We start from the raw sequence: 26,247 nt of genomic DNA, 5'->3' as shown, positions 1-26,247 counted from the left end.
AGCTTATTTTTATTTTCCTTTTGCCTATAAGTTCAAGTTAATAGTAGTATATACTATCATAGGGTTGTTTGGAGGACAAGTGAGTTAATATAAGTAAAGTACCTAAAACAGTGCCATGTAGGGTTGACTGTAATTATTACTTATAATTTTTTTTTAATGTTTATTTTTGAGACAGAGAAACAGAACAGAGCGGGGGGAGGGGCAGAGAGAAAGGGAGACACAGAATCTGAAGCAGGGTCCAGGCTCTGAGCTGTCAGCAGTGAGCCCAGTGCAGTACTCGCACTCATGAGCTATGAGATCATGACCTGAGCTGAAGTCGGACACTCAACCGAGCCACCCAGGCGCCCCTATAATTATTACTTTAATACATGTAAAGTGCTTGTGACAGTTCGTGGCTTCTTACTGTTGTTCCCTTGTCTGGTATGTTCCCTTTGTATGGTGGTATTAGCAGCATCCCATGTTTTAAAACTAGAAAACTTAAAAAATTATCGCAATTAAAATAATACCATATTTGTCAGATACTATTAAGCGTTTTAATGGGTTCCCTTCACTTTTAAATCATTACTTTTTTTGGACTTCACAAGTAAGATAGTTCTATTTTTTCAACTTATTCTGAACAGTTAACATCAATAGGCATTTAAAATCAGTTATACATAAAAGCTGTTTTTTTTTCTTTTGCCACTTCTAATTCATGTCACTTTTAGTTTGCCTCTTTCAGGGCATAGCACATTAACAGTGTGGTTTCTAGTATTTCAGTCCTTACTTGAGGGGAGTGTTGAAATGTAACTCTTTATTAAAATGATCACTAAAAATTAAGGGGGTTTAAACATCTGCTTCGGAGTTCACTTCACCTTTTCCATCAATTCACTGTGTCATTTGGGTCACTGCACTTGAGTTTTTTGTTATGAGTGGCTTTAGAAAATCTGAATATGTAATGGTTTACAACTTCACAATATAACCATGAGAAGCAAAAGGCAAAATGTTGGGAAAAAAAAAAAGGTTTTGTAGTAATTAGTTATGATTTGTCCTTTGAAAACTCAAAGCTACTTACTGAGATGGGAGATTGAGGACTGAGATGCTGTTTTACTATTAATAAAGAGCAGTATATTTTCTGTGTTTTTCTTCCTTTCCCCTCACAGGATGGGGCGGGGGGGGGGGAGGGGGGAAATAGACATATTAATAGCTAATTTATAGTCCTGAAATAACCTTCACATTGTTTCCCAATTTAATATACTCCATAGTAAATATAAATAACCTTCAATAAAATATTTTTAAAATTTAAAACTATGTTTCTTTAACAGATTTCTATAATCCAGGAGCTTGTTACGAATTATGAAGCCTCTCTTAAAACGTGTGACTTTTTTAGCCCTTATGGTAAGTTTAAATTAGATTAAACTGGAATTTGAATACTCATTTCAATCCATTTTTAATCACTTACAGTAAAACTAACTTATATTTTATGTATGTGCTACACGATACCTATTTACTAAATAGTTTTTGTTTTTGAATTAATAAATGAAAAGAGCACTTTCTTTTATTTATTTATTTTTTTGAGAAAGAGAGAGTACACAAGTTGGGGAGAGAGGCAGAGGGGAGGGGAGAGGGAGAGAGAGAGAGGGAGGCAGGGAAAGGGGGAGAGAGAGAGAGAGAGAGGGAAGCAGGGAGAGGGAGAGAGGAAGAATCTTAAGCAGGCTCCATGTTCAGGGAGGAGCATGAGGCAGGGCTTGATCCCACAAACCTGCGATCATGACCTAAGCTGAAATCAAGAGACGCTCAACCAACTGAGCCACCCCAGTGCCCCTTGAGAAGATCACTTTCAATCTTACTTAAATTTTCCACAATCTTGTGAGGTGGGAGCTAACTCTGTTTTAACAAGAGTAAGCGCTTCAGAGGTTAAGTGGCTTGTTTAAGGTCATATAGTTAGTTTACACTGAAACCTATTTTTCCCAAATTCCTACTTCTCTGTTCTTTCTACTAGTTCGTTACTTTGAATTCTGTATGATTTAGGAGCACCCGGGTGGCTCAGTCGGTTAAGCATCAGACTTCAGCTCAGGTCATGATTTCCCATTTCGTGAGTTTGAGTCCCGCGTCGGGCTCTGTGCTGATAGCTCAGAGCCTGGAGCCTGCTTTGGATTCTGTCTCCCTTTCTCTCTGCTCCCCCTGCCCCCACCCTGCTTATGCTCTGTTTCTCTCCAAAAGTAAATAAACATTAACAAAATTTTTTTTTAAATTCTGAATGATTTGGTTCTTTCTCTCTTTGTAGGGACATGTGTAATTCAAGGCATCTTAGTTTAGAAAACACTCTAGAATGCTTTCAGTCATGCAGACGGTAACTTTAGTCTGAGTTCTTCATGTATCTTTTACATGTTATTGCTCTTTTGTTTTTGTTTGAAATAAATTTCATAATGAAATAACAGAAACAGAAATAAATAGAATTATGAACCCTTGTGTCCCCTTCACCCAGCCTCTATTACCAGTATTTTGCCAGTATTATGTAAAGTTATCTCCTGTCTAGTTTTTTCTCTGGGGTATTTTTTTTAATGTTCATTTATTTATTGAGAGAAAGAGCACACATGTGTGTACACATGAGCTAGGGAGGAGCAGAGAGAGAGAAAGAGAGGATCCTAAGCAGGCTCCATACCGTCAGCACAGAGCTTGATGTGGGGCTCGAACTCATGAACCATGAGATCATGACCTGAGCCAAAATCAAGAGTCAGATGCTTATCCAGCTGAGCCACCCAGGCCCCCATTTCTAGGGTATTTTTAAAGCAGACATACTGTTTCACCTGTCAGTACCTTAGTGTACATCTCTGTTTAAAACACTTAAACAGAAGATAGAACCACTGTGCTATCTCACATAGTATTAACACTCATATCCTAATATCTAATACCCAGTCCAAATGTAAATTTCCCCAGTTTCCTCAAAAACTGTCTCTGCATAAATGGCTTATTTGAATCTGGCTCTAGCAAAGGTCCACACTTTATATTTGGTTATGTCTCGGATAATTTTTTAATCTTGATAATTAATCTCCTGCCATTAAAAAAACTACAATCACTATTTGTAGTAGGTCATTTGTATTTTGGAATGTCCCATATTATGGATTTGGCTGAATACTTTCTCCTGGTATCATTTAATATATTTTGCTATCCAGATTTCATGTGAACTTCTAGTTAGATGTACAGGCTTGATTAGATCCAGGTTCCTTGTGAATACTTCTTATGTGATGCTTTGTACTTCCTGTTGTATCACATCTGGAGGCAGAAGACATTCTGGTTATTTGTCTTTGTGATGTGAAGATTGATCAGGGTTCAGATGTTACAGCCTGATCTGCTGGTTAAGAAGTTCCTCTTACCTAATGATTTTAGCAGTCACTGAGGATCACTGCCTCAATCCCTTTTATTCTGTAATCATTTCCCCTCTGCATTTATAATAGCTAGAATTCTCTTATAAACAACTTTTCCTTATCAGGAATGCCTGGGTGGCTCAGTTGGTTGAGTGTCTGACTCTTTGGTTTAGGCTCAGGTCATGATCTCACGGTTCGTGGGTTCAACCCCGTGTTGGGCTCTGCTCTGACAGCTCAGAGCCTGGAGCCTGCTTCAGATTCTGTGTCTCCCTCTCTCTGCCTCTCCCCCTGCTTGTGCTCTGTCTGTCTTTTTTTCTCTCTCTCTCTCTCTCTCTTTTTCTCAAAAATAAACATTAAAAAAATTTTTTAAAAAAGGAACTTTTCTTTATCAAATATTTGGTTTCCCTGAGATATAGTTTATATAAGAAGAACAAGATAAATGCTTGTCTTTTTCCTTTATTATTTGTTTTAATTTATGTTAATTTCTGTGTTTACAAAACTTGTTTTTTTCTGTGGTATGGGTAAATCCTTCATTCTACTTTTTCTACCTGATTTCATACCTGTATCCATTTTAAAATCCATTTTGAGAGCTTGATATTTATTTATCTACTCTTCTGTAGCTTGAGGAATGGCATGGAGCTCAGCTGACTGTGTGTGACTGCTTTTGTCACATGGCAGGGCTAATTCCACCTTGTCAGGAAGGTATCTTCATACCCTTCAACTTGGGGTTTCCCTGATTTGGGGCTGAGTCTTAGGAAGTGCAAAGCCCTGGCAGTTCTTGTCTTTGTGACAGTCTTGCAGTGGTATTTAGGGACATCTGTTCACCACGCTGTGACCTTGATTTTTCTGGGCCTGCTGCCTTATGTTCTGAGCCGGAGAATGCATCAGGTTAGACTGATTCACCTCTTTTCCCCAGCACTGTTTCTTCGGAGTGAAGTAGAGGTCAGAAGTCTGTGAAACCAGCATGTTGTTTCTCTTCCCGGCTGCTACTTTTTGAACTTTATGGTATAAAGTCCTACCTCTCTCTGTTGACATTGGTCATTTTTCCGGGTTTTTTACTGCTTATTCTTATAATAATTATTAATTTCATCATGCATTAAGGGAGAGAAAGTATATGATTTACTTTACTTTGCCTTCTTCTTTATAATAATTTTATATTTGTTTGATTGCAGAAAATGGAGAGAAGGAACCCCCGACAACACTTCTCTGGGTTCAGTATTTCCTGGCACAGCATTTTGATAAACTTGGGCATTATTCTTTAGCTTTGGATTACATTAATGCTGCAATTGCTGGTACTCCCACTCTAATAGAATTATTCTATATGAAGGCAAAAATTTACAAGGTAAAATCCTAGTCATGTTTTTTGAATAGCTGAAGAATTTGGCTACTTTAAGAACCCTTGGAGTTTTTTCCATATAGAAATAACTTCTGTGGTACCCTGATAATCTATTTCTAATACTCTAATAGTCCTAGGGAGTTTTATGTTACATAGTTGTATAAGCAGTGTATAATCAGTGTTAATTACTTGAATCATCTCTTAGTAAATGTAAATTATAACTTACCTAAGGATTTCTGGAGAAGTTAGACAGAAATGGTACCAGATTTCTAGTTTGTCTGTATAATTTTTTTCTATTTATATTCACCCATATTCTTTTAATAACAAATACTGTGATTTCTTTAATAATGCTTTCATTTCTTAAAGCATATAGGTAATCTCAAAGAAGCTGTAAAGTGGATGGATGAAGCGCAGTCTTTGGACACAGCTGATAGATTCATCAACTCCAAATGTGCAAAATATATGCTTCGAGCAAACATGATAAAAGAAGCAGAGGAAATGTGTTCCAAGTTCACAAGGGTAAGAAATGCCATATGCGAGTGTGTACTTTTCTGAGTTAGTACAATTAAACTTAAGCTCTATGATGATTTGTGAAGTTTGCCACTAAAGTTCATAAGAATTCATTTTTGTCATTATTTTTATTAATCCCATCTAGCTTGTGTCCTAAGGATGGTTTCTTACTGTGGTTCAGTGTGTGTATGCGTGTGCTTCTGGTGGGGGACGGTTGAAAGACAATGATAGGAGCACAGTATCATTATACGAAAATAAGCAGTATACCAGACTTCAGTGCTTATATGTAATATTCAATTCACAACTCTTTTGTCTCATTAGTAATTTGTGGCTGCTTTTTATTTCTCTTTTCAGTTTCTTTTGAATTGCCCATAGAGCTTTTTCTATGTAGAACCAGCCTCTTCGAGCTATAATTTCTGACATTTCAGAATTTAAGTTCTCTGAAATTGTTGGGCTGAACATCTGTTCCTTTCCTGTCCCTCTTTCCCCATCCGTACATCTCTTTTTCCACATGAACTTTCTATCTCATTATGAAAATAGTAAGTTTATGGTTCAAAATATATGTAGACTAATGGAACACAATAGTAAGCTCAGAAACAGATTGACATGTATTTGGAAACTTGGTATATAGCCACAGGTGCTTTCAGAATCAGAGATGAAAAGATATTGCTGGCACAACTGACAACAATAAAATGACATTCTTCTCCTGCACACAAATAGATTCCAGGTTGATTAAAGAAAGTATTAAAATTTATCTTTAGAGTTTGAGGTAGGAAGCATTTGTTAAGAAACTAAAAAAATTTAAGTGTAAGGGTAAAATTGATATATTTGACCATATTAAAAATTAAAGTGTACATATAACAAGGAATAACCATAAACAAAATGAGACGGTAGGCCATAGAATTGGAGAAGGTATTTCCAAACCATATGATGGACTAAGATTTTATAGGGGTGCCTGGATGGCTCAGTCAGTTGGCCCTCTGACTTTGGCTCAGGTCATGATCTCACAGTTTGTGGGTTTGAGCCCCACATTGGGCTCTGTGCTGACAGCTCAGAGCCTGGAGCCTGCTTCGGATTCTGTGTCACCATCTCTCTCTGCCTCTGCTTGTTGTGCTCTCTCTCTCAAAAATAAACATTAAAATAAAAATTAAAAAAAAAAAAAGAATTTATAAAGAACTCCACAAAAAATTCACTGAAATAGTTCCTTAATACACATTGAATGTGACATTGAGGCATAAAGAGGAAACCACATTTCCAAGTTTAATTTCCAAGTTTTAATTAAGATACCCTTGGAATAAATAACTTTTACCTCTGAGTGCACATTATGTATACAATGGAGGGCCTTATTGCTGGTGTTTGTGAGTAATTTAGGATGAAAGTAAGTTACCCCTGTGCCCTGTGATACTAATGTTTTCCTCATGCAGCCCCAGCGTACCACCTCCCTTAAATGTTAACTAGATTCTGGTTGTGTTTGGGTGTTTGTCAAAACTGCTTATAATTTAGAAGTCACAGAATAGCTTGAATTCTGTTGTGAAATCTTAACTACTTACAAGAATGTCATAGAAACAAAAACACACACACTAAACCTCAATAAGAGAAAGACAAGATGAGAGAAACATGGGCAAAGGATGTGAATAGTTAGCTCACACAAGTGGAAAATGGAATGGCCAAAAAAGATGCTTGCATTAGTAATTAGAGAAACAAAAGATCTCATTTCGTACCATCAAAGTGGCATAAGTATTCGTAGGTATTGGTAAATAATATGTCATATATACCATATATACACATATCTCCTATGTATACATATGGATCACATACAGCAAAACCTTGGATTACGAGTAATTTGTTCTGCGAGTGTTCCACAAGACGAGCTAGCATTTCTAATAAATTTTAACTTGATAAATGAGCAATGTTTTGCAATATGAGTGGTACGTGATGCTGAACATCACATGATCACAACTGAGCCAATGGTTCTTGAAAGTCGCTTTGATAAACAAATGCTTTGGAATACAAGCATGTTTCCGGAATGAACTATACTTACAAACCAAGGTTTTACTGTATACGAAATACATGTCCTGTATATTTAGGATGAGAGAGAGAGAGACAACAGATGGTCTATAAGTAGTAGCGTTTAATGAAAACTTACATGTACATACACACACAGCTCTCGCTCTCCCTCTCAGCTCTCGCTCTCTCCCCGAGAGAGAGAGAGAGAGAGAGAGAGAGGGAGCTCTGTGTGTGTATGTACAGACATTTAAGTTTTCATTAAAGGCTACTACTTATAGACCATCTGTTCTCTCTCTCTCATCATAAAAATGGCTTTTGCATCTGAACCTGCCTGAGCTCTCCTTTCTCGTATTTAGAGTAATGCTAATAATTTGTATACCATTTGTAAGGGGAAATGGAAAGTAGCTTTAACAGTTATTAAGCACTGAGCTAAGTATGTTATATACATAATCTCATTTAATCCTATTAGTCCTCTGATACCATTACTCCCATGTTATAGTTAGAAAATATTTAGAGAAGTCAGGTACCGTGCCCATTGGAGATCACCCAGCTAGTCATTCCTTTTGGAGCCAGGATTCTAGCTTAGCAGTCTCTGACACTAAAGCCCATGTTTTAGAATGGTAATAGGAGCAGAAACTGTAGTGACTAGTGTTTCAGAAATTCACACACCACAGGATCAATAGATTGCGAAGTGGTAGATGTAATGTAGAGGGACAGAAGTAGCAAGAGTGATGGGTATTAGGAGAAGAAAACTAAAATGAGCAAAATCGTCTTAGTGTTCATGTTCACCTACCACTGACTCATGTGTTTGACGTTTTGCAGCAAGGTGGGTGAGGCTCTGAAGGGGTCATGTAGTAGGTAGTGCAGGGGTTCAAACTCTTTGATGCCCTTTGCCCTGCGGCACAGATTTGGAGACGGTAAGAAGTACAGGAATAGATACAGAAGCAGACGGTGTCTGTGCAGGAAAGTACCACCTGGAAGCCAAAGCAGAGATCAGAAGGAAAGTGCAATTAAAATGAATATACAGGGGTTCCTGGGTGGCTCAGTCTCTTGAGCATCCGACTTCGGCTCAGGTCATGATTTCACAGTTTGTGAGTTCGAGCCCTACATCCGCCTCGCTGCTGTCAGCCTCAGGGCAGAGCCCGCTTTGGATCCTCTGTCCTCCTCTCTGCCCCTCCCCCACCTTGTGCTCTCCCCCAAATAATAAATATTAAAAAAAAATAAAACGAATATACAAAACTTCTTAACTAGATCAAGTCCAGTGATTTTAAAAACCAACCAACACACACACACACACACACACACACACGCACGCACGCACCCAAGTCACAACCAGGATGTGTTTGAAAAGGCACCACAAATGAAGAAGGGGAATGGTTGTCTGTTTGAGGAGAGGAGTCATCAAACCCCGTGGCTCAGCTGGCGTGTCAGAATTGCCTCTGGTAATTCACTCTTGACAAGCTGTCCTGCTGGATGGAGACCTGGGTCTGCTCAGCCACCCTCGTTCCTGGGCCAGATGGGCCCAGAACGTGTGGTGGATAGCCCAGGGAGTGAGCCAGCAGAGGCAGACTGCTAACCTCAAATGACCAGTTTATGTCTGATTATAAGTGATTCTATCTGATCATTAATAAGTGAGTGAAGTGTGCATATTTTCTTCTGGCAGATTTTTCAGTGTTTTAGAACCTGTGTACAGAGTTGCTGATGCAAGCTGGACAGTTCTAGTTGGTAAAGATTTTGAAATGAAAAATAATGTAGATTTCTTACAAAAATATGTAGTCACCAAAAGATGGAAAATATATACAGCCATAAGGAAGAAATAACATACACCCATAATTCCATTCACTGAGAGATAACCAGTTTTTACACTTTTAATGAGAATACTGAAATTGGAACAGGTCACAAAAAATGGGTGTGAAAAAGAACTGAAGACTGAAATTATTTATGAATATGTATCTTTGCCATTTTTCCCTGGGGTCACATAAAATATATTTGAAATAACTCTTCTAAATTGTGATAAAACTCCATTGAAACTAGGTACTTTAGGTCTTACACTCTTCTCAGAATTCTCATTGAACCCAAGTTAACAAATATTCGTTTTATTTTTTGTTTTTATTTTTTGAGAGAGAGACACACAGAGGATGTGTAGGGGAGGGGCAGAGGGAGAGGGAGAGAGAGAATTAAGTAGGCTCCATGCCAAGCTCAGAGTCTGATGCAGAGCTGAATTTCACAACTGCAAGATCATGATCTAAGCCAAAACAGGAGTCTGACACTTAACGGACTGAGCCACCCATGTGCCCCTAAGTTAACAGATATTCTTTACAAATTCCCTTATTTGGCTTTGTCAGCCTAATGCAAATGGGAGGAGTTGGTATGGAACAAGAAGCAGACCCAGGGACACAAAGATAGTGCCAGCTGATAGCCTGAAGTGGAGGGAGGAGACCAGGAAACCAAAGGAGCCCTGGAACTAACAGATTCAGCAGTAACTGGATGTACATCACAGTGACCGAGTCAGCAAGGAAAGTTTAAGCAGTGGTTGCTTAAAAAGAAAATAAGCAGTGCTTCCTAAGGATTACTGTTAAATATTTTAAATATTTAAATAAATAAATATTTTAAGTAAAAGTGTTCAAAAACTTAGTTTCAGCAATCTGGAGTCTTTTCTGGGTAGGGTGTTGAATACCCCAACAGAGCTGGGTAAATAAGGCATTATGTAATTTCGCATCAGTAGGAGCCTTTGGAAGAACCTTGAGCTATTTGTCTATTGCTATGTATTGTCATAATGATACTTGTAGCCACAGTTGTAAAAGAGAAAATGAGGTCTTTAGGATCTCCTTTTGTTGTTTGTGTCCTATATTTATGAATGTTTCTGTTTCAGGAAGGAACATCTGCTATGGAAAATCTAAATGAGATGCAATGCATGTGGTTTCAGACAGAATGCATTTCAGCTTACCAGCGTTTGGGGAGATATGGGGATGCCTTGAAAAAATGCCATGAAGTAGAAAGGGTAAGTTGTAGAACTTTGACTTTACTTTTCTCCTGTAAGGTGACAAAAAAGCAGGTTGATTTCTACATGGGATCATCTACCTGTTCTGCTTTGGAAACTTCACTGTGAAAAACATGCTTGGTCTTTAGCTTTTCAAACATTCAGAAGTTGTGAACAAGTGATTGCTTTGTTTTGATCCTCAAATGGTTATGATTGAGACAGGTCTGCGTAATTTGGTCTGAGGGAAGAAGGAAAAGATGAATTTATCAAGCCATTACTGTTGTTATTAACATATATTCAAAATTTGTTTTTCCTAATCTGGCCATTATTTGATCTCCTCACTAGCCCAGAAGGACACACAAGCTGATGGCCACCTCTTTCCCCTTTACGTCAGGATCTGCTCTGGAGCCAGCCTCTCTCCAGTTTGTCTTCCCAGGATACTTGTTCTCACGTCCGATACTTTGTACAGCAATCTGTGGCTGGTTTGCAGGCTTATTTTATTACTTGCTTTTAGGATTATGTGTGATGTGTCCTAGTGAGGGGACTTTTCTTTTCCTTTGTGTGAATTTTGTTTTCCTGTTCTTTGTCATCTCTGAAGCACTCTCCTTCCAAATGGACAACAGGAGGAAAAGAGCCACAAAAGCACCCCTGAGGCAGTCCTCAGCAGCCCTCAGTTGTGGGGTCAATCGGCAGCACTGTTCCCATGCTGACGCAGTATAAAACCACAGGCGTCGTAGTCAGGTGAGCCTGATGTCTGCACTCTAGCAGTCACTTTGGCCTTTTTCCCCATGTGAAACTTCCAAGGTTACCCAAAAGAAAGCCTAAATCTTAGGGGGTGGCTTTTGCTGGGAACTGGAACTAGGATTATACCTGATCCCTTTTGGAAATAACCTAGTTTTTTGTTTTTGTTTGGTTTCTTTGCTTTTTTCTTTTTGAGCCTGGGCTTGTTGGCTATATCTCTGGGGGAAAATCCATATCTTCTCCTTGAAAAATATAAAGCCCTCAGATGATATGCGAAATACTTAGGCAATATCCAAGCATTCTAATTTAAACCCGGCTCTTATTTCTGTGATAAAACCATAGATCACCAGTTTGTTTCAACATTCCTTAGATGACCAGCACTTTAAAAGCATTCTTGTTACTAAGGAAAGATACATGCTTATTACCCAGGACATTCTCAGGGAGCAATAGATTGTTCCCTGAATGAAGAAGCTACTAGGCACTTATGGATCAGTAATTCCAGCAAGGGCATGACTAGATATTTACCAGATTTTCTGTGAAAGTGAAATTTGCACATCCTTAGGGTCATTATAACTATGAGTGTCTCCAGCTTCAGCCCCACCCCTCCTAATATTCATGACTGTCAATAGTTCTCTTGGTGGTATTTCTTGAGGATTGTTAGAATATGATTAATAGCTCTTCCATTACTAAGTTTCATTTAGATTATGCTCTCCCTTAAATTTTTAGTGACTTTTGTCTGAGTAACATGAAATAAAAGTCTGTAATGTCAGATAAACTGTGTCTCTCATTCAAGAAATAGGATTTGACTGGTAGAAAGCATTTTTGAAGAAAAAAAAATAGAAAACCATTGGCTATCAGAGATTAAAATAGGCAGAAATTGTCGCCCTCTGGTCATGTTATATAATCATTTCTAGAAACTTTACTGTTTCTATTTTGGATTTGTTAGTGCTTGAGGACAGAAAGAACCAGACACAGATAAGTGAGGGAAGAGCCTATTCTTATGCCATTTGTGAGCTAGTCTTTTATAGTGAGTTATTCATAGTAAAAGTAAGACTTAACTCTTCTAGTGTATGTAGAAATGTGAGTGCTTAGTATAAATAGGGTGATTAAATATTTGCCGATTGATTAATACTAAATTAGTAATGCTATTAATTTCATTTCTAATAAAATTAACATAATCTGAAAGAATTCTTAATGATATAATTTGTTAGGATTTAAGAGTAATTACAGAATTCAATGATTTATTGTGATAAATATCTTCATGACCTACTTTTGTGCCTGGATTTTAAATATTTTAGTAAAGAAATGATGACCTTTTAAAAGTAAAACTTTGCAGTTAACCTTCACCTTCAGCGAATATGGATGTAAGTTCAAATAAGGTGTAGGCCTTTCTTCTGCCTTCAGGAACTTACTCAAGAATTCTCCCCTTGAAGGCAGTTTCAGCCATGACATGTATTGCTGTAAGCTTTTAGTTAATTGCATTTGTAATGTTAGAATTCTACAATGGCCCAGGATAGTATTTTTTTTTGCTTTCATCTTGCAGCCCTCATAGGATTTTAGGATTATATGTAAAGGTTATGAAGTCCAGCCTAATCTGATGTTTAGACATTGAGGTTTATTAAAAATAAAACAAAACAACCATCTTTAAAGATACTAGATATAAACATGTGTTCATAATAATTTTATATTTCAAGACTTCTTTCTTTTCTTTTTTCCCAGGGATTAGTTTCTCATTTTAGTATGCTGATTTATGTCTGAAATGGATCAGTAATACATATTTCTAAAACTTTATGATAAGATCTAGGATTTCTGATAGATCAGAACCATAGGCAGTTCATAACTTTATCTTCTAGCGTATCTTAACCTTTATCTAGTTGATGTGTGCTTTATAATAACGGATTTTCTATAATGGGGGTAGAGTTGCTTATTACCCTAGTTCGTCTAATTATTATTATTTTTCAAATCAGAGGTTTTTGTTGACTTTCTGTATATGGCCTTTTGTTGGGCTCCTCCAGGGTTGCCGAGAAGTAAGGGGGTGGGGGAATCTGGGTAAAAAGAGAGGGACTAATACGGAATTCCTAAAGGAAACCATGCTCTTAGGCCACAAATAGCATTTCTTTATTCTCTACTGACTCGTCTTATTTTGATTCAAGCCTAATTTTGACAAATTAAGCAATTCCTGCCCCCCCCACCAAAGAACTAGTAATTTATGATGAGGGGAAGATGGAGTTAAGAGTGTGAGCTGTCTATTAAAATTTGGCTACCTGGTTTCTGCAGGAAGCTGATAAGTGACCGTATTATGCTGAAGTATGGGGAAGCTAAAACTTCACCTGTTTGTGTCATCTAGCTTATTTTTATGTTTTATCAATCTAGAGACTTAAAAATCACCCCAAGATAGTGTAAGGGAGATCTTTGTGGGGATGGAATAGTTCTGTGTCTTGATTGTGGTGGTGGTTACATGAATCTACACATGTGATAAAATCACATTAGAACTATATACCCACATTGTATCAATGTCAGGTTTTTGATTTTGTTCTCACACTATAATTATGGAGGATATAACTCTTAGGAGGAAATTGAGAGACCAGTGTACAGGGTATCTCTGCACTACCTTTGTAACTTCTTATGTATCTATAGTTGAAAATAAAAAATTTAAAAAAAAAAAAAGAAAATCAAGCTAAGATTATTTAGTTGTTTCTTAAAAGGATTCTACAATATAGCGTTTCTTCCCAAAGCAAAATTATTTTGTTAGTATCCTACTTTTTCTAATTAACTCTGGCCATATCCTGTCCACAACTATGAGCTTACTATAGAGTGATCAACATCCAGGTTTGCCCGGGGCAAAGCGTATTCTTAAGACACTGGACTTTCCTTGGAAAAACTGAGAAAGCCCCAGGCTAGCCAGGATAAGTTGGTTACCCTATATATGGAAGACTAACTGGAGAGAGGCAGCCTGTGGGCTGTTACTGATAAAGAGGCGGCTTAAATGTTTGTGGTTCTCTACTGCTCCCTCTAAGACTTGACCTAGAATATACGTCTACTAAAGCTGCTAGAGTATCTCTTAAAACTTGTGTCTGCCTTTTACACATAAATGTTTCTTAACTTAAAAAAAGGTCCTGTAATCTCTTAGATGTTATCATCTCATTATGTATTCCTTGATGTGGGGCACTGCCATTTTTCCTCAGTTGTATTGAATTTTAAGATTTGGTGCTAGACATAACTTGATTTATATTAACCACGAACAGCTTTATGAAACCTGTAATCCTTTGATAAAAAAACAAGTTTATGTTGATACTTATGAATTGATTTGTCTTATTGGTGGGAGGAGTGCAATTTTCAAATATAACACATTAAAGCATGATTCTTGAAGTTATAAACTAATGTTGAATGTTTATTTTTTCCCATTTTTTCCCCTCCACACTGTGTACTTTTATACTTCTTACCTTAGAATTCTTCCCTTAAAGTCTCAGGTACTTAATGTCATTCTGTGTGTAGTGTATTTCTAATTACCAACACAAATAAAATTATGAAATGATGTGGACAGTTGCTAATGTGTCTTCTGCACAGTGAGTTAGTACTTAGGCCCCCAGGACAGAGGGGAGATGAAGTAGCAGAAGAGCTTAATTTGTATTCATATATTGAATCATTCATTTTTGTGTATATTTTTGGAGAAGCTAAAATAGGGGAATAGAAAGAAGATGGAGGCAGAGAGGCATATAGGAAAGAAAACAAAAGTATCAGTTGTTTTGAATTGTTAATCATCTCCTTGCCATGTAAGGAATTAGTTCTTTAACTTTTCAGGCCATGAACCCTTTGGGAATTGGATCAAAGCCTTGAACTCTCTGCTTAGGACAATGTTATTATGCTTATTTATACATAGACTCTAGTTTAGGAACCATTGCTAAAAAGGAATGTTGGTAGAATAATGGGAGTTTATTGAATGAGAAAAAGCTACAATGCTCTGTGTTCAGTGAAATTTTTAAACTATCTTATTTGATCACTTAACAACCTTATGAAATTGGCTATGTGGATTTCTTTATTCCTACCTAATTTAAATAATTGAAGCTGTAGGAAATTAAGAGGTCACATGCCTGATAAGCATTTTCTCTCTTGAGTTAGCAAAAACTGTGCTTATTGAATGTTAGGCCTGTGCCATGCAGTAGGGATAGAGATGACAGGGCTTGTCCTCGAAGTTGAGTAGAACAGTCTGATTTGTAAACATTTAATGTGAACCTGTGTATATTTGACCTTCATTCAGAGCTCCGTTTAACTCTGCCTTGCTCATTTTGGGGGAATATGGAGGAGAAATATTTCACTAAAACAAAATTATCAATATGTACTGATTTCAAGGTTAAAAAAAATCTGATTATCTGACTTATTACACAGAAATTGAGTGTCGTCACAAAAAGTGATACAGGGAATGGCCAAGTAACAGAAACTTAAGTTGAATGCAAAGAATAATTTGATGTTCTTTGTAGTGTTGAACAGTGGAGAGGGGCAACTAAGTGAAACTGTGACTGTTAACATTGTATTTGGGGTTTTTTATGATTTTCTTTCAAAAAATAGACATTACTGACATATATATAAGGGATAATTTTGTGTTTTCTTTGAAGCATTTTTTTGAGATAACCGATGATCAATTTGACTTCCATACATACTGCATGAGAAAGATGACCCTTCGTGCCTATGTTGACCTTTTGAGATTAGAAGATATACTCAGAAGACATGCCTTCTATTTCAAGGCTGCTAGATCAGCGATTGAAATATACTTGAAATTGTATGATAACCCCTTAACCAGTGAGAGCAAACAGCAAGAAATAAATTCAGGTAACTGAAAAGGAACTTGATGTAAAAGGATGGAAAAGAACACAAAATTTCAGAATGTCCTTAGCATAACAATACATACAAAAGCGTTTTGTCAAATGGATGTGAAGACAGCATCAGGTAGCCTCTATGCCCCCAAAACAGTGCAGGGGATGGGGGGAGCTTAGAAAAAGTCAGTAGGATCGTGCTCTGTAACTAATAATTCTAAATAGCCCTAATTGGATGACTTGTGATCATTTTATTTTTATTTTTTTAATGTTTTTTAAATTTTTTAAGATTTTATTTTTTTTAAGTAATGTCTACTTCCAACATGGGGCTTGAACTCAACAGCCCTGAGATCAAGAGTCGCACGCTCCATTGACTGAGCCAGCCAGGTGCCCTGCAGTCATTTTTATTTTTATCTTCAGTAAGGCCAATTAAGGAAAAATAGAAATGTCTGTGGACTGGGTTCTTTTTCTCTCTTTTTTTAAATTGTAAGTGAAAATAGTTTTGAGCCCCTTTGGGAAAAATACATGTTCTTACAGTTTCTAGTCCTAGTTAATTGAAAATAATACTGCCAATGAGGATATCTGTACAGCTTTTTATTCACTAGAATGTTAGTATCTACAGATATTTGAGAGATAGTAACGTGGAGGCATATTTCGGATCAGATCACAATTCTGTGTGTATGCATTGTTTCACTTGTCCTTGATATCTTCCAAGAGGATAGCTGGTGTCATCACCCCCACTATGCGCAGATTGGGATTGAGACTCAGTGAGATGAAGTGATTTACCTAAATAAAGTCATGTTATCATGTTGGGAGGCAGAACTAGGCCATAATTGGTTAATTTTATTTTATTATTATTTATTTTTATTTATTTTTTTTAGAATCGGTTCATTTTAGTCAATGCAGTGTTTACCAGTTGCCTTTTGTGTGTCAGGTGTGTGATAGGTGGTGGCACTTCCTAAAAACCTCCATATCGTTGCCTCTTCCCCCTTTTCCCTTGTAAAAGCTGTTCTCATACTGTGTATTGCAGAAGAATGTGAGGAACATGGAAACACTGACTTAGAATTTGTATTCATTTGGATATTTGTAGAAAACTTGTCAGCCAAAGAGTTGAAGAAAATGCTTAGCAAGCAGAGAAGAGCTCAGAAAAAGGCTAAACTGGAAGAAGAGAGAAAGCATGCAGAAAGGGAACGTCAACAAAAAAATCAAAAGAAAAAAAGAGATGAAGAAGAAGAAGAAGGCAGTGGTCTCAAAGAAGAACTTATACCTGAAAAATTAGAAAGGGTGAGATAAATTTACTGTCTTGATTTGGTAGAATTTATGTTACTTGGTTCTGTTTTGGTCACGAACGTGTTTTAATTACATCTGTAGATCAGAAGCCGTTTATAATATTTCAAGGTCATGATACTAGTCAGTTAGTTTTGAGTGATAATACGCAAATTTTGGTTAATGCAGATTATACGTAGAATTGTAGTTGTGGTAGGCAGCATAATGTCCCTTTAAATCTCTTCACATCCTAATCCCTGGAATTTGGGAATATGTTCCATTACATGGCAAAGGGGAATAAAGGTGGCAGATGGGATTTATGATTGTAATTAGCTGGCCTTCAAATAAGGAGGTTAGCTTGGATTGTCTGGGGAGCCCAATGTAATCACAGTGGATCTTTAGAGTAGAGGGAGACAGGAGAGGGTTGGAGTCCTGTAAGGAGAACTCAGCCTGTTCCTGGTTTTGAAGAGGGAATGAGGGAGCCACAAATGGAGATTGTGGGCAGCTTTGAGGAGCTGAAAGGGCCTTGAAACATACTCTCCCTTCAAACTTCCAAAAGGGAGGTGGTCCTGCTGGCACCTTGATTTTTAAGCCCAGCCAGACCCATGTTGGACTTCTGACCTACAGAACTGCAAGATAATGAATAGGTGTTGTTTTATGAACACTAACTTGTTGGTAATGTGTTACAGCAGCAATATAATTATTACATCTGGAAACATTTTATATATATTGATATGTTTTAGCTACAAAGAGAAAGCACTTCCTGGCTGGGATTTTCTCAAAGTGTTGGTAGTTATTTAGGGACCAGGTTTAGGGAAATATTTAGTTTTCAGGTTTATTCACTATAGAATCTAGTGTAAGTATTTCAAATTTGTCATTTTTTCCAATCACATGATACAGTTATATTTGCCTCTTTCCTATAGATGTTTGAAGAATAAGGGGCTATCAGTATTTGGTGTCCCATCTCCTTAAGCCTATGGAATAATTTCCTGTATTTTTTTGGATTTTTATGAGATTATAATGATTTTATAATCAGAAGAAACAATAGAGCCATATCCATTTTGAAATTACTATTTTGAATTTGTTTACAGATGATAGTTTTAAAATGTTTTCTTGCTTATTTTGTCATATAAAGAGAATGGTAAATTACTTTAGAGACATATTAATATGAGATTTTGGGGGAAACTGACTTGTGTAGCTGTTTTTAAATGTAATAATTTTCCTTTCTGTTTCAAAATAGATAGAAAATCCATTAGAAGAAGCTATCAAGTTCCTTATACCTCTTAAGAACCTTGTTGCTGATAACATTGACACTCATCTATTAGCATTTGAAATATATTTTAGAAAAGGTAATAGTTTGAATTCAGTTGTTAATCCTTACTTATATTGGTGACCATATTCGGCATAATCTTTATCAAGTTAGATTGATTTTTGTTTCTTAAAGATCCATTTCAGCCTTCCACAAAAGGCTCCCAATCCCTTTTTCCTTTGCTACTCAAAACTTTTTGGGGTAATTAGTTAGAAAATTATGTTCAAATCCCTTTTAAGAAGAGTTTGAACAGTCATACAAATTGTTTACCTGAAGCAGTTCTACATGATTTCAAACTTTTCTTTAGAAAATAAAAGTTGTCTTTGATAACCAAAGTCAGCTTTGAATTTTACTTATGAATGTTATAGGAAAGGTAACATTTTGTTACTGGAATTTAAGTGAGGCTAAAATAAAGTGACTAAAATAACATACATAAATATTTGATGCTGTTACCTTTCCATGTTTTTCTGACACAGGGAAGTTTCTGTTAATGCTGCAGTCTGTCAAACGAGCTTTTGCCATCAACAGTAATAACCCATGGTTACATGAATGCTTAATTAAATTTTCTAAATCTGGTAAGTATGAAAAAAGGTAATATTTATGTAAAAGCAAGTATGACAGTTCAGAGGCCTCTCATTAAGCTGGACATTAAAGAGATTTGCAATAATGTAAAGCAAGGAAAGGATAATATTTATGGTATGTTTATAAATTAAACATGCTAGCAAAGATATGTTAGAAATTAGTGCATTTTTAAGCTAGAATATATTTAGTATTCCAAAGGAGCAGTATTTTTACTGTGTGAAATGTATCAAGCTTAATAACAAATATAAATGTATTTCCATTGATTTTGTTTCAAAGGATAGATTAAAAATTTTTTTAATTCCAAATGTTTTGTTTTTATAGTGTCTAATCATAGTAATCTTCCAGACATTGTGAGTAAAGTTCTATCTCAAGAAATGCAGAAAATATTTGTCAACAAGGATTTGGAAAGTTTTAATGAGGATTTTCTCAGACACAATGCTACCTCTCTTCAGCATCTACTTTCAGGTTGGTATTGGACTCCCAGGGGTAAAACAGTTCTGGAAAGGGTTAGAATGTGGTGAAAATAAACGTTTGGAAAGATGTTCAACCTCACAAGTTATCCTAGAAGTAGAAATGAACGCAATACCATTTTTGATCTTTCCAGTTAAGGAAGGTCTGTTTGTTTGGAAAAAGGAGACGGAAGTACGGTAAAGATGTGGTGGGTAAGCACTCTTGTATCTCGCTGCTGTGAATGTAAACTGGCCCGGCCATTTAGGAAAGCAATCTGTCCTCTTATGAGGAGCGTCACATTATCTGTGATTTTCGCTGCCATCATACTTTTGTAAATAATTTTAAAGAATTAATCCAAAGCAGAGATAGAGCTTTAAGTGCAAAGACGTTAACTGAAATGCTGTAAGTGTGGGGAAAAGAATGGAAACAAAGTTGATGTATGTCTGATAGTAGGGGAAATAGTAGCAGGTTTGTAGTGGAATGGAAAACCCAGCAGTCCTGTAAAGGGATGTTAATTTGGATGATTTGTAATAATGGGGGTAAATAATTTCATAACACGTACACAGAAGTAACATACAATATAATTTCAACTGTAAAAAATAATACATGGGATAAAGGCTGAAAAGAAATACATATGAAAGCTTTAATGGTTGCCTTCGTGTGTTGTGGTTATGAGTGATTTATTTTTTCTTGTGTTTTTATTACTTGCCATATTTTATATTTTGAGGATTTACTTATATCCTGCCTGTACAGAAGGATTTTAGGGAGTTTATTCAGTTTCATAAAATGACAAAATGGCTTGGATGGACAAGATGGTAAACTGGACAAAAGATTGTGGATGAGGAATTGGAGACAAAATGAAGTACATAATATAGTTAACTAAGCTCCTATGTTAAGCATATACTTAAATATTTTAATTTAAGCTTTCTTGTTCTAAAGGGAAACTTCTTGATTCTGATGTCTATGGGAAAAAAAGTTAATTCCTGTGAAAAACTGCAACTTCTTGGTACAAAGGGAAATAAGAACTTCTCCTCAAGAACACAGGATAATGGACGAAAACATTTTTTTATTGTTTTTAGGGAAATACCTTCCCAAATATTATGTGAAATTCTAAGGAAAAGTTAAATGTTGCCACATAAAAGTTAAAACACCATAAAAAAAAGTCAAAAGACCAGGCTGGCTGGCTCAGTGGGTAGAGCGTGCGACTCTTGATTTTGGGGTTGTGAGTTCTTAGCCCCATGTTGGGGTTAGAGGTTACTTAATAAATAAAAAATAAAAAAAGAAAGTCAAAAGGCCAATTGGAAAAAAAATATTTATAGATATGTAACTAATAAAAGGCTAATAACATATGTAGAGTTCTTATAGATGAGCAATAAAAAATATAAATTGATTAAAGGCCAGTAGAAAAATGAGCATAGAACGTGGACCAGGAGATACCGTTATGGAGAAAGAGGTTATTAATTGAATGAATACTGGTTGCCTCCATTCTGAAAGGGAAGGAACACATCTCTCTTGGTCACTTGTGTACCCAGTGCCCAGCAAAGGGTCTTATTTAGAGACACCATACGTTGTGGTGTTGCTGACCAGAAGTATCCCCTTTCCCCCCTCCCTGGCCTTGACCCCTCTGCCTGTACCTCCTCATCCCAGTCCTGACACACTGGTTGGCACTGTCTGATGTGCTGTCCTGGGAGCCCCTGAGGGCAAGGCTTGGAGCTGTCTTGGTCACTAATGTGTCTCCTGCATTGTCCAGTATAGAGCCAGGCGTAGTAGCTTAGTGAATGGTGAATGAATGAGCCAGCTTGCTGTGAGCCTGCATCACTACCCAAAATGGTCATTATCCCATTACCCTAGCTGGAACTAATGGTGAAATTAAGAGCTTTGAGCCCATATACCCCAGGTGTGAAACAAAAATCTCCAAAATTTACAGGAGAAATGTAAACTGAATTTTACTGAAAAATAGCTTTAAAAATATGTTCTTTGTGAATATGCAAGTGTTTTCTGGAAGATGTAGAAAGAACACAAATACATGGAGGTTAAATAAAATTGTAATAAACAATGAATGGGTCAACCAAGAAATCAAAGAGGAAATAAAAAAAATACATGGAAAAAAATGAAAATGAAAACACATTTCATGGTGCAAAATTTTGGGGATGCAGCAAAAGCTGTTCTAAGAGAGAAGTTGATAGCAACACAGGGCAACATCAAGAAGCAAGAAGACTGTCCAATAAACAACCTAATCTTAACACGTAAAGGAGACAGAAGAAGAGCAAACAAATCACAAAGCTAGTAGAAGAAAATAATAAAGATTAGAGCAGAAATAAATGAAATAGAAGCTGAAAACCAATAGAACAGATCCATGACACTAGGAGCTGGTTCTTTGAAGAGATCAACAAAATTGATAAACCTTTAGCCAGACTCAAAAAAAAAAAAAAAAGGAAAAAGGACTCAAAATCAGAAGTGAAAGAGGAGAAATAACAACCAAGTCCATAGAAATAAAAAGGACTGTAAGAGAATACTATGAAAAGGCACATGCCAACCAACTGGACAACGTACAAGAAATGGACAAATTCCTAGAAACGTATAACCTCCTAATACTGAATCCAGAAAAAACAGAAAATTTGAACAAACTAATTACCCAGTAATGATACTGAATCAGTAATCAAAAAATTCCCAACAAACAAAAGTCCAGGACCAGGCGACTTCAAACATTTAAAGAGGAGTTGATACGTTTTCTTAAACTATTCCCAAAAACAGAAGAGGAAGAAAAACTTCCAGATTCATTCTATGAGGCCAGCATTACCCTATACTAAAACCAGATAAAGACAAAAAACAAAAAATTACAGGCCAATATCCCTGATGAACATACTTGTAACAGTCCTCAACAAAATATTAGCAAACCATGTCCAACAATACATTAAAAATTCATTCACCATGATCAAGTGGGATTTCTTCCTGGCTTGCAAGGATGGTTCACTATTTGTAAATCAGTCTGTGCGATACATCACATCAGTAAGAGAGAAAGGATAAAAACCATATGATCATTTCAGTAGATGCAGAAAAATTACATAGGAATAAGGATAAAAAAAAGCTTTAAAAAATACTTATTTTCTTTGTGAACATGCAACCATTTTCCTTTTGTCCCTCCACCACACTTCTCTGTGACAGTAATTTGTTCCTTAGATGTATTACTTTAGCGTATCATCTTAAAAAAATTATTTTAGCTGAAATGTCGATTGATACTACAGGGCAGCCCATATTTATATTTCCAGTTATAGTGTTTCTTTGGGGAAGGATCGGTTGTTAAATCTGGTCTCCTGGTAGATGTTTAACAACCATCTCTTTGTGACAGAAGCCCTGCTTTGTAGTGTTTTGCCATTTACAAGCACTCCCATTGTGGTGCCAGGCTGTCAAGAGGATGCCATTAAATTGGGAGTTGGGAAGAGACACTGTACCTGGCTCACAAGTTCTGGTAGGAGGCAGCTCCAACTCACTGCTGACTTTAAGTCATTGGAACCAGATTTTAAGCCACTGGTTAATGTCAATCAAATCAATTGTAAGATATAGGAGTTTGCTCATTTTGTAGTGTCTTGGTATTTCAGGTGCTAAAATGATGTATTTTCTGGACAAGTCAAGGCAAGAAAAAGCAATTGCTATTGCCACTAGACTGGATGAAACTATAAAAGATAAAAATGTAAAGGTAAGATTTTTCAGAATAAGTTTTACAAATTGATGGATACTGAGTGATCTGGCAAAATGTGTGTCTTTACAACCTAATTCTTAAGTGGGCCTTCAGAGTTGGGTCTGGATCTGGGTCACATTAGGCAAGTTTCCATTTCTTAGCTTCCTTTTCCTCATACGACGAGGGTGAAAATACAGGCATACCTGGGAGATACTGTGGGTTCTGCTCCAGACCACTGCAAATAAAGTGAATATCACACTAAAGTGAGTCAAATCAATGTTTTGGTTTTCCAGTGCCTATAAAAGTTCTGTTCGTACTGTACCCTAGTCTGTTAAGTATGCAAAAGTGTTATGTCTAAAAAACAATGTGCATACCTTAATTAAAAAAATAGTTTATTACGGTGCATACCTTAATTAAAAAAATAGTTTATTACGGTGCTCCTGGCTGGCTTAGTCAGTGAGGGTGTGACTCTTGATGTCAGGGTCATGAATTCAAGCCCCATGTTGGGTATGGAGCCTACTTAATTTAAAAAAAGAAACCTGTTACTAAAAAATACTAAGCATCATCTGAGCTTTCAGCGAGTCGTAATCACTGATCACAGATCATCATAACAAATATAATAATAATGAATAAGCTTGAAATATTTGCAAGAATTACCAAAATGTGACATAGAGACACAAAGTGAGCAAATGCTGTTGGAAAAATGGTACTGATAGACTCGCTCAGTGTAGGGTTGCTACACAGTATCTGCAAAGCACAGCAGAGCGGGCACAATAACACGAGGTGTCTGTACTACTGACCTCATGTACTTGGTTTAAGGGTTAATTGAAATGATAAACTGTGAAGGGCTTGGCACCTGCCTGGCACACAGTAAACACTCAGTACATGGGAACTATTGATTGTTGTTAATAAAGGATATTTCCAGTTTAGTGATTAGGTTCAGAGATTCACTTTTTCAAGTATTAGAAGCATATCGCTTTTTTAAGGCTCTGTCGATTTGATTTCTAAAGTGTTCCTGTTTTGAGGTGATTTCTTACTGTGGGTAGCAAGAAGTTCTTTTACACTGAGGCCACACCAGTTTTCTTTTGCTTAATTAACAAATTGCATCTTTTGATTAAAGTGATGGTTAACCAACATTTTCTCTTAAAAATAATTTTTATTTTCCCCTTTTCTCATAGACTTTAATAAAGGTTTCTGAGGCACTGCTTGATGGCAGCTTTGGGAACTGTAATTCCCAGTATGAAGAATACAGGATGGCCTGTCATAACCTGCTTCCTTTTACTTCCGCTTTCCTGCCCGTTGTGAATGAGGTCGACAGTCACGATGTGGCACTAAACCACACAGCTAACTATGATGTCTTGGCAAATGAGATTTGAAATCCCACAGAAGGTTGACTCCTGTAAGACTCAGAGCTGAATTCAGATCAGGGTTTCTTTTTCAGGGTGTATTTTAATATAGATATGAAATGAAATAATTGGATAGAATTTTTTTTTTTTGGATAGAATTTTTAAATGGAGTATTCTGTAAGCTTATTTTATTCTTTATCTGACTCTGCCAATTTACATAAACATCTGTTAAAAATTACCTGTTTATACTTGTACAGTTTTCTTAAACTTTCAAATTATCAGCATTGTGATGGGTGCTGTCACTTGTGTATCATAAATATAATTTCTTACTAAGCTAAGTTGTATACAGCCCCACTGTATTATTTTCTTTAGATGCTGGTTTCAGAAACTATGTTTTGATCTCTTACTGGTTTGTTGTATTTGTTTATTTGCTTGCCTTTTAATTAAAGCATGTCAGTTATAAAGTGTTAACTGTTAAAAACAATATGGAACTTTTTTTGGCAGACGCTGGGGTTTATTTTAAAATTTATTTCAGTTTGCCCTTCCTTCCACCTTAATTTTTTTCGTGATTTACCACTTCTTTTTTAGTATCCATGAAAATGATACTTTCTACTGAGTAAGGGTACTCCTTACTCAGGAGTTTTATGTAGATGATTCAGAATGTGGGGATTGGTTTGCTTCTTAATCATGGAAATTCACTGGTAAGTTTGTTGCCTATCTCTAGACCGGTCTTTTAAAGACTCCCAGGTAAGACTTATGCTTCCTTGACTAAATTGCTTGGGTGTCAACAAGTATTTGATATCTGAACAGTGTGCTTCAAGGGAGCATAATCGGGAAGAATGCAAATGACAAGGAAACATTCGTTCTTACTGTTACAGCCAGGCATTGACTATTAAATGTTTTTGTATCAGCAAAATGAGACTTAAAAACTCTTGTTAGTGTAATTATTAAAACATGGTTCAGCAACATTTTTTTGGGAGGGGGTAAAGGTTTTTGTTCTGTCTGTACAGAAAACAATAATGGAATCATTCAGTAGATTTCTTTCAGAATTGTGTAAATATGTCTAATATTAATACTTCCCTTTGAGGCAAATACAAATTCAAAAAGGGAGATTTTATTTAGAGAAGGCATTCTAATTAAAATGATTTTCCTTCACTCTAAGCTGTTTAGATTCATAATTGTTAAGAGAAAAAAAAACTCACTGTAAAATAATGCCAACCTATATATGCTGTAATAAATTATTTTGTACACAGTTGCTTATTTGTATTTGTGTTATTACTTCACACAAAATATTTTTACAAGATGTTTTTCCTTTTTCTTTGAGGGAATAAAAACTTAATCATCTTAATTTTTACAAGTTTTTAAAAAGAAAGTTGGTTATTAAAGAATAAACACCTACCAATAAACTCTGGTGCCACAGCAGCTTGACTTCTTTTTTAGTGTTTTAATAATTTTAGAACTAGGTAACCTTTGTCACTAAATAATCCTGGCAAATCTGTAATGTGTTATGTTACTTTCAGCAAGAAGCCACTTGCATAGAGATTCCCGTTAATTGTAATTAATGTGGAATTTGTGCTGCAGTGGCAGTCTTTAAATTTTTTCTTTATTTTTATTTTTTTCAGCAGCAGCAGCAGCAGTCTTTTAAAAAGTATTCCATTGGGATCATTTAGGGTTTCTGAGAATTATTGGGTGGATACACTTGAAATGTGAGGAGTCAGGTTCAAGGTATGGAAGGCAGGATACAGGGTGAAATCTAGTCAGTGGATAGAGGTTGTATCTGTTCTCCCTACTCCCATCCCACTTTGAGTGTAAACATTAAATAATCCTGGGATATGGTTGGGGATCCTTCTTAGTTAAGGGAGGCAAGGGTGTGTCATGTCCCACAC

General features: G+C 36.4%; 1 protein-coding gene across 11 annotated transcripts in view; it reads left to right on the top strand.

Annotated features, from left to right (window-relative positions):
• The window catches only part of NAA16 (N-alpha-acetyltransferase 16, NatA auxiliary subunit), a 64,996-nt gene extending 39,380 nt beyond the window's left edge, over positions 1-25,616 (top strand). For 9 of the 11 annotated variants that reach the window (XM_027064932.2, XM_027064931.2, XM_027064929.2 and 6 more), the window contains 12 exons: positions 1,302-1,374; positions 4,517-4,686; positions 5,047-5,199; positions 10,070-10,198; positions 15,532-15,745; positions 16,820-17,013; positions 18,236-18,344; positions 18,781-18,879; positions 19,208-19,351; positions 22,686-22,805; positions 22,936-23,033; positions 24,194-25,616. In XM_027064932.2, the coding sequence (XP_026920733.1) occupies positions 1,302-1,374; positions 4,517-4,686; positions 5,047-5,199; positions 10,070-10,198; positions 15,532-15,745; positions 16,820-17,013; positions 18,236-18,344; positions 18,781-18,879; positions 19,208-19,351; positions 22,686-22,805; positions 22,936-23,033; positions 24,194-24,391 (1,701 nt within the window). In that variant the 3' untranslated portion in view covers positions 24,392-25,616. The remainder of the gene's footprint in view (positions 1-1,301; positions 1,375-4,516; positions 4,687-5,046; positions 5,200-10,069; positions 10,199-15,531; positions 15,746-16,819; positions 17,014-18,235; positions 18,345-18,780; positions 18,880-19,207; positions 19,352-22,685; positions 22,806-22,935; positions 23,034-24,193) is intronic. The other 2 variants (XM_015075227.3, XM_015075226.3) reach the window with 1 other exon arrangement.
• Positions 25,617-26,247: the final 631 nt, after the last annotated feature.

This window comes from Acinonyx jubatus, chromosome A1 (assembly GCF_027475565.1).
Source record: "Acinonyx jubatus isolate Ajub_Pintada_27869175 chromosome A1, VMU_Ajub_asm_v1.0, whole genome shotgun sequence".
In the NCBI taxonomy this organism is placed as follows: Eukaryota; Metazoa; Chordata; class Mammalia; order Carnivora; family Felidae; genus Acinonyx; species Acinonyx jubatus.
The sequence above is the reverse complement of the archived record's forward strand: the minus strand, read 5'-3'. Positions and strand labels throughout refer to the sequence as shown.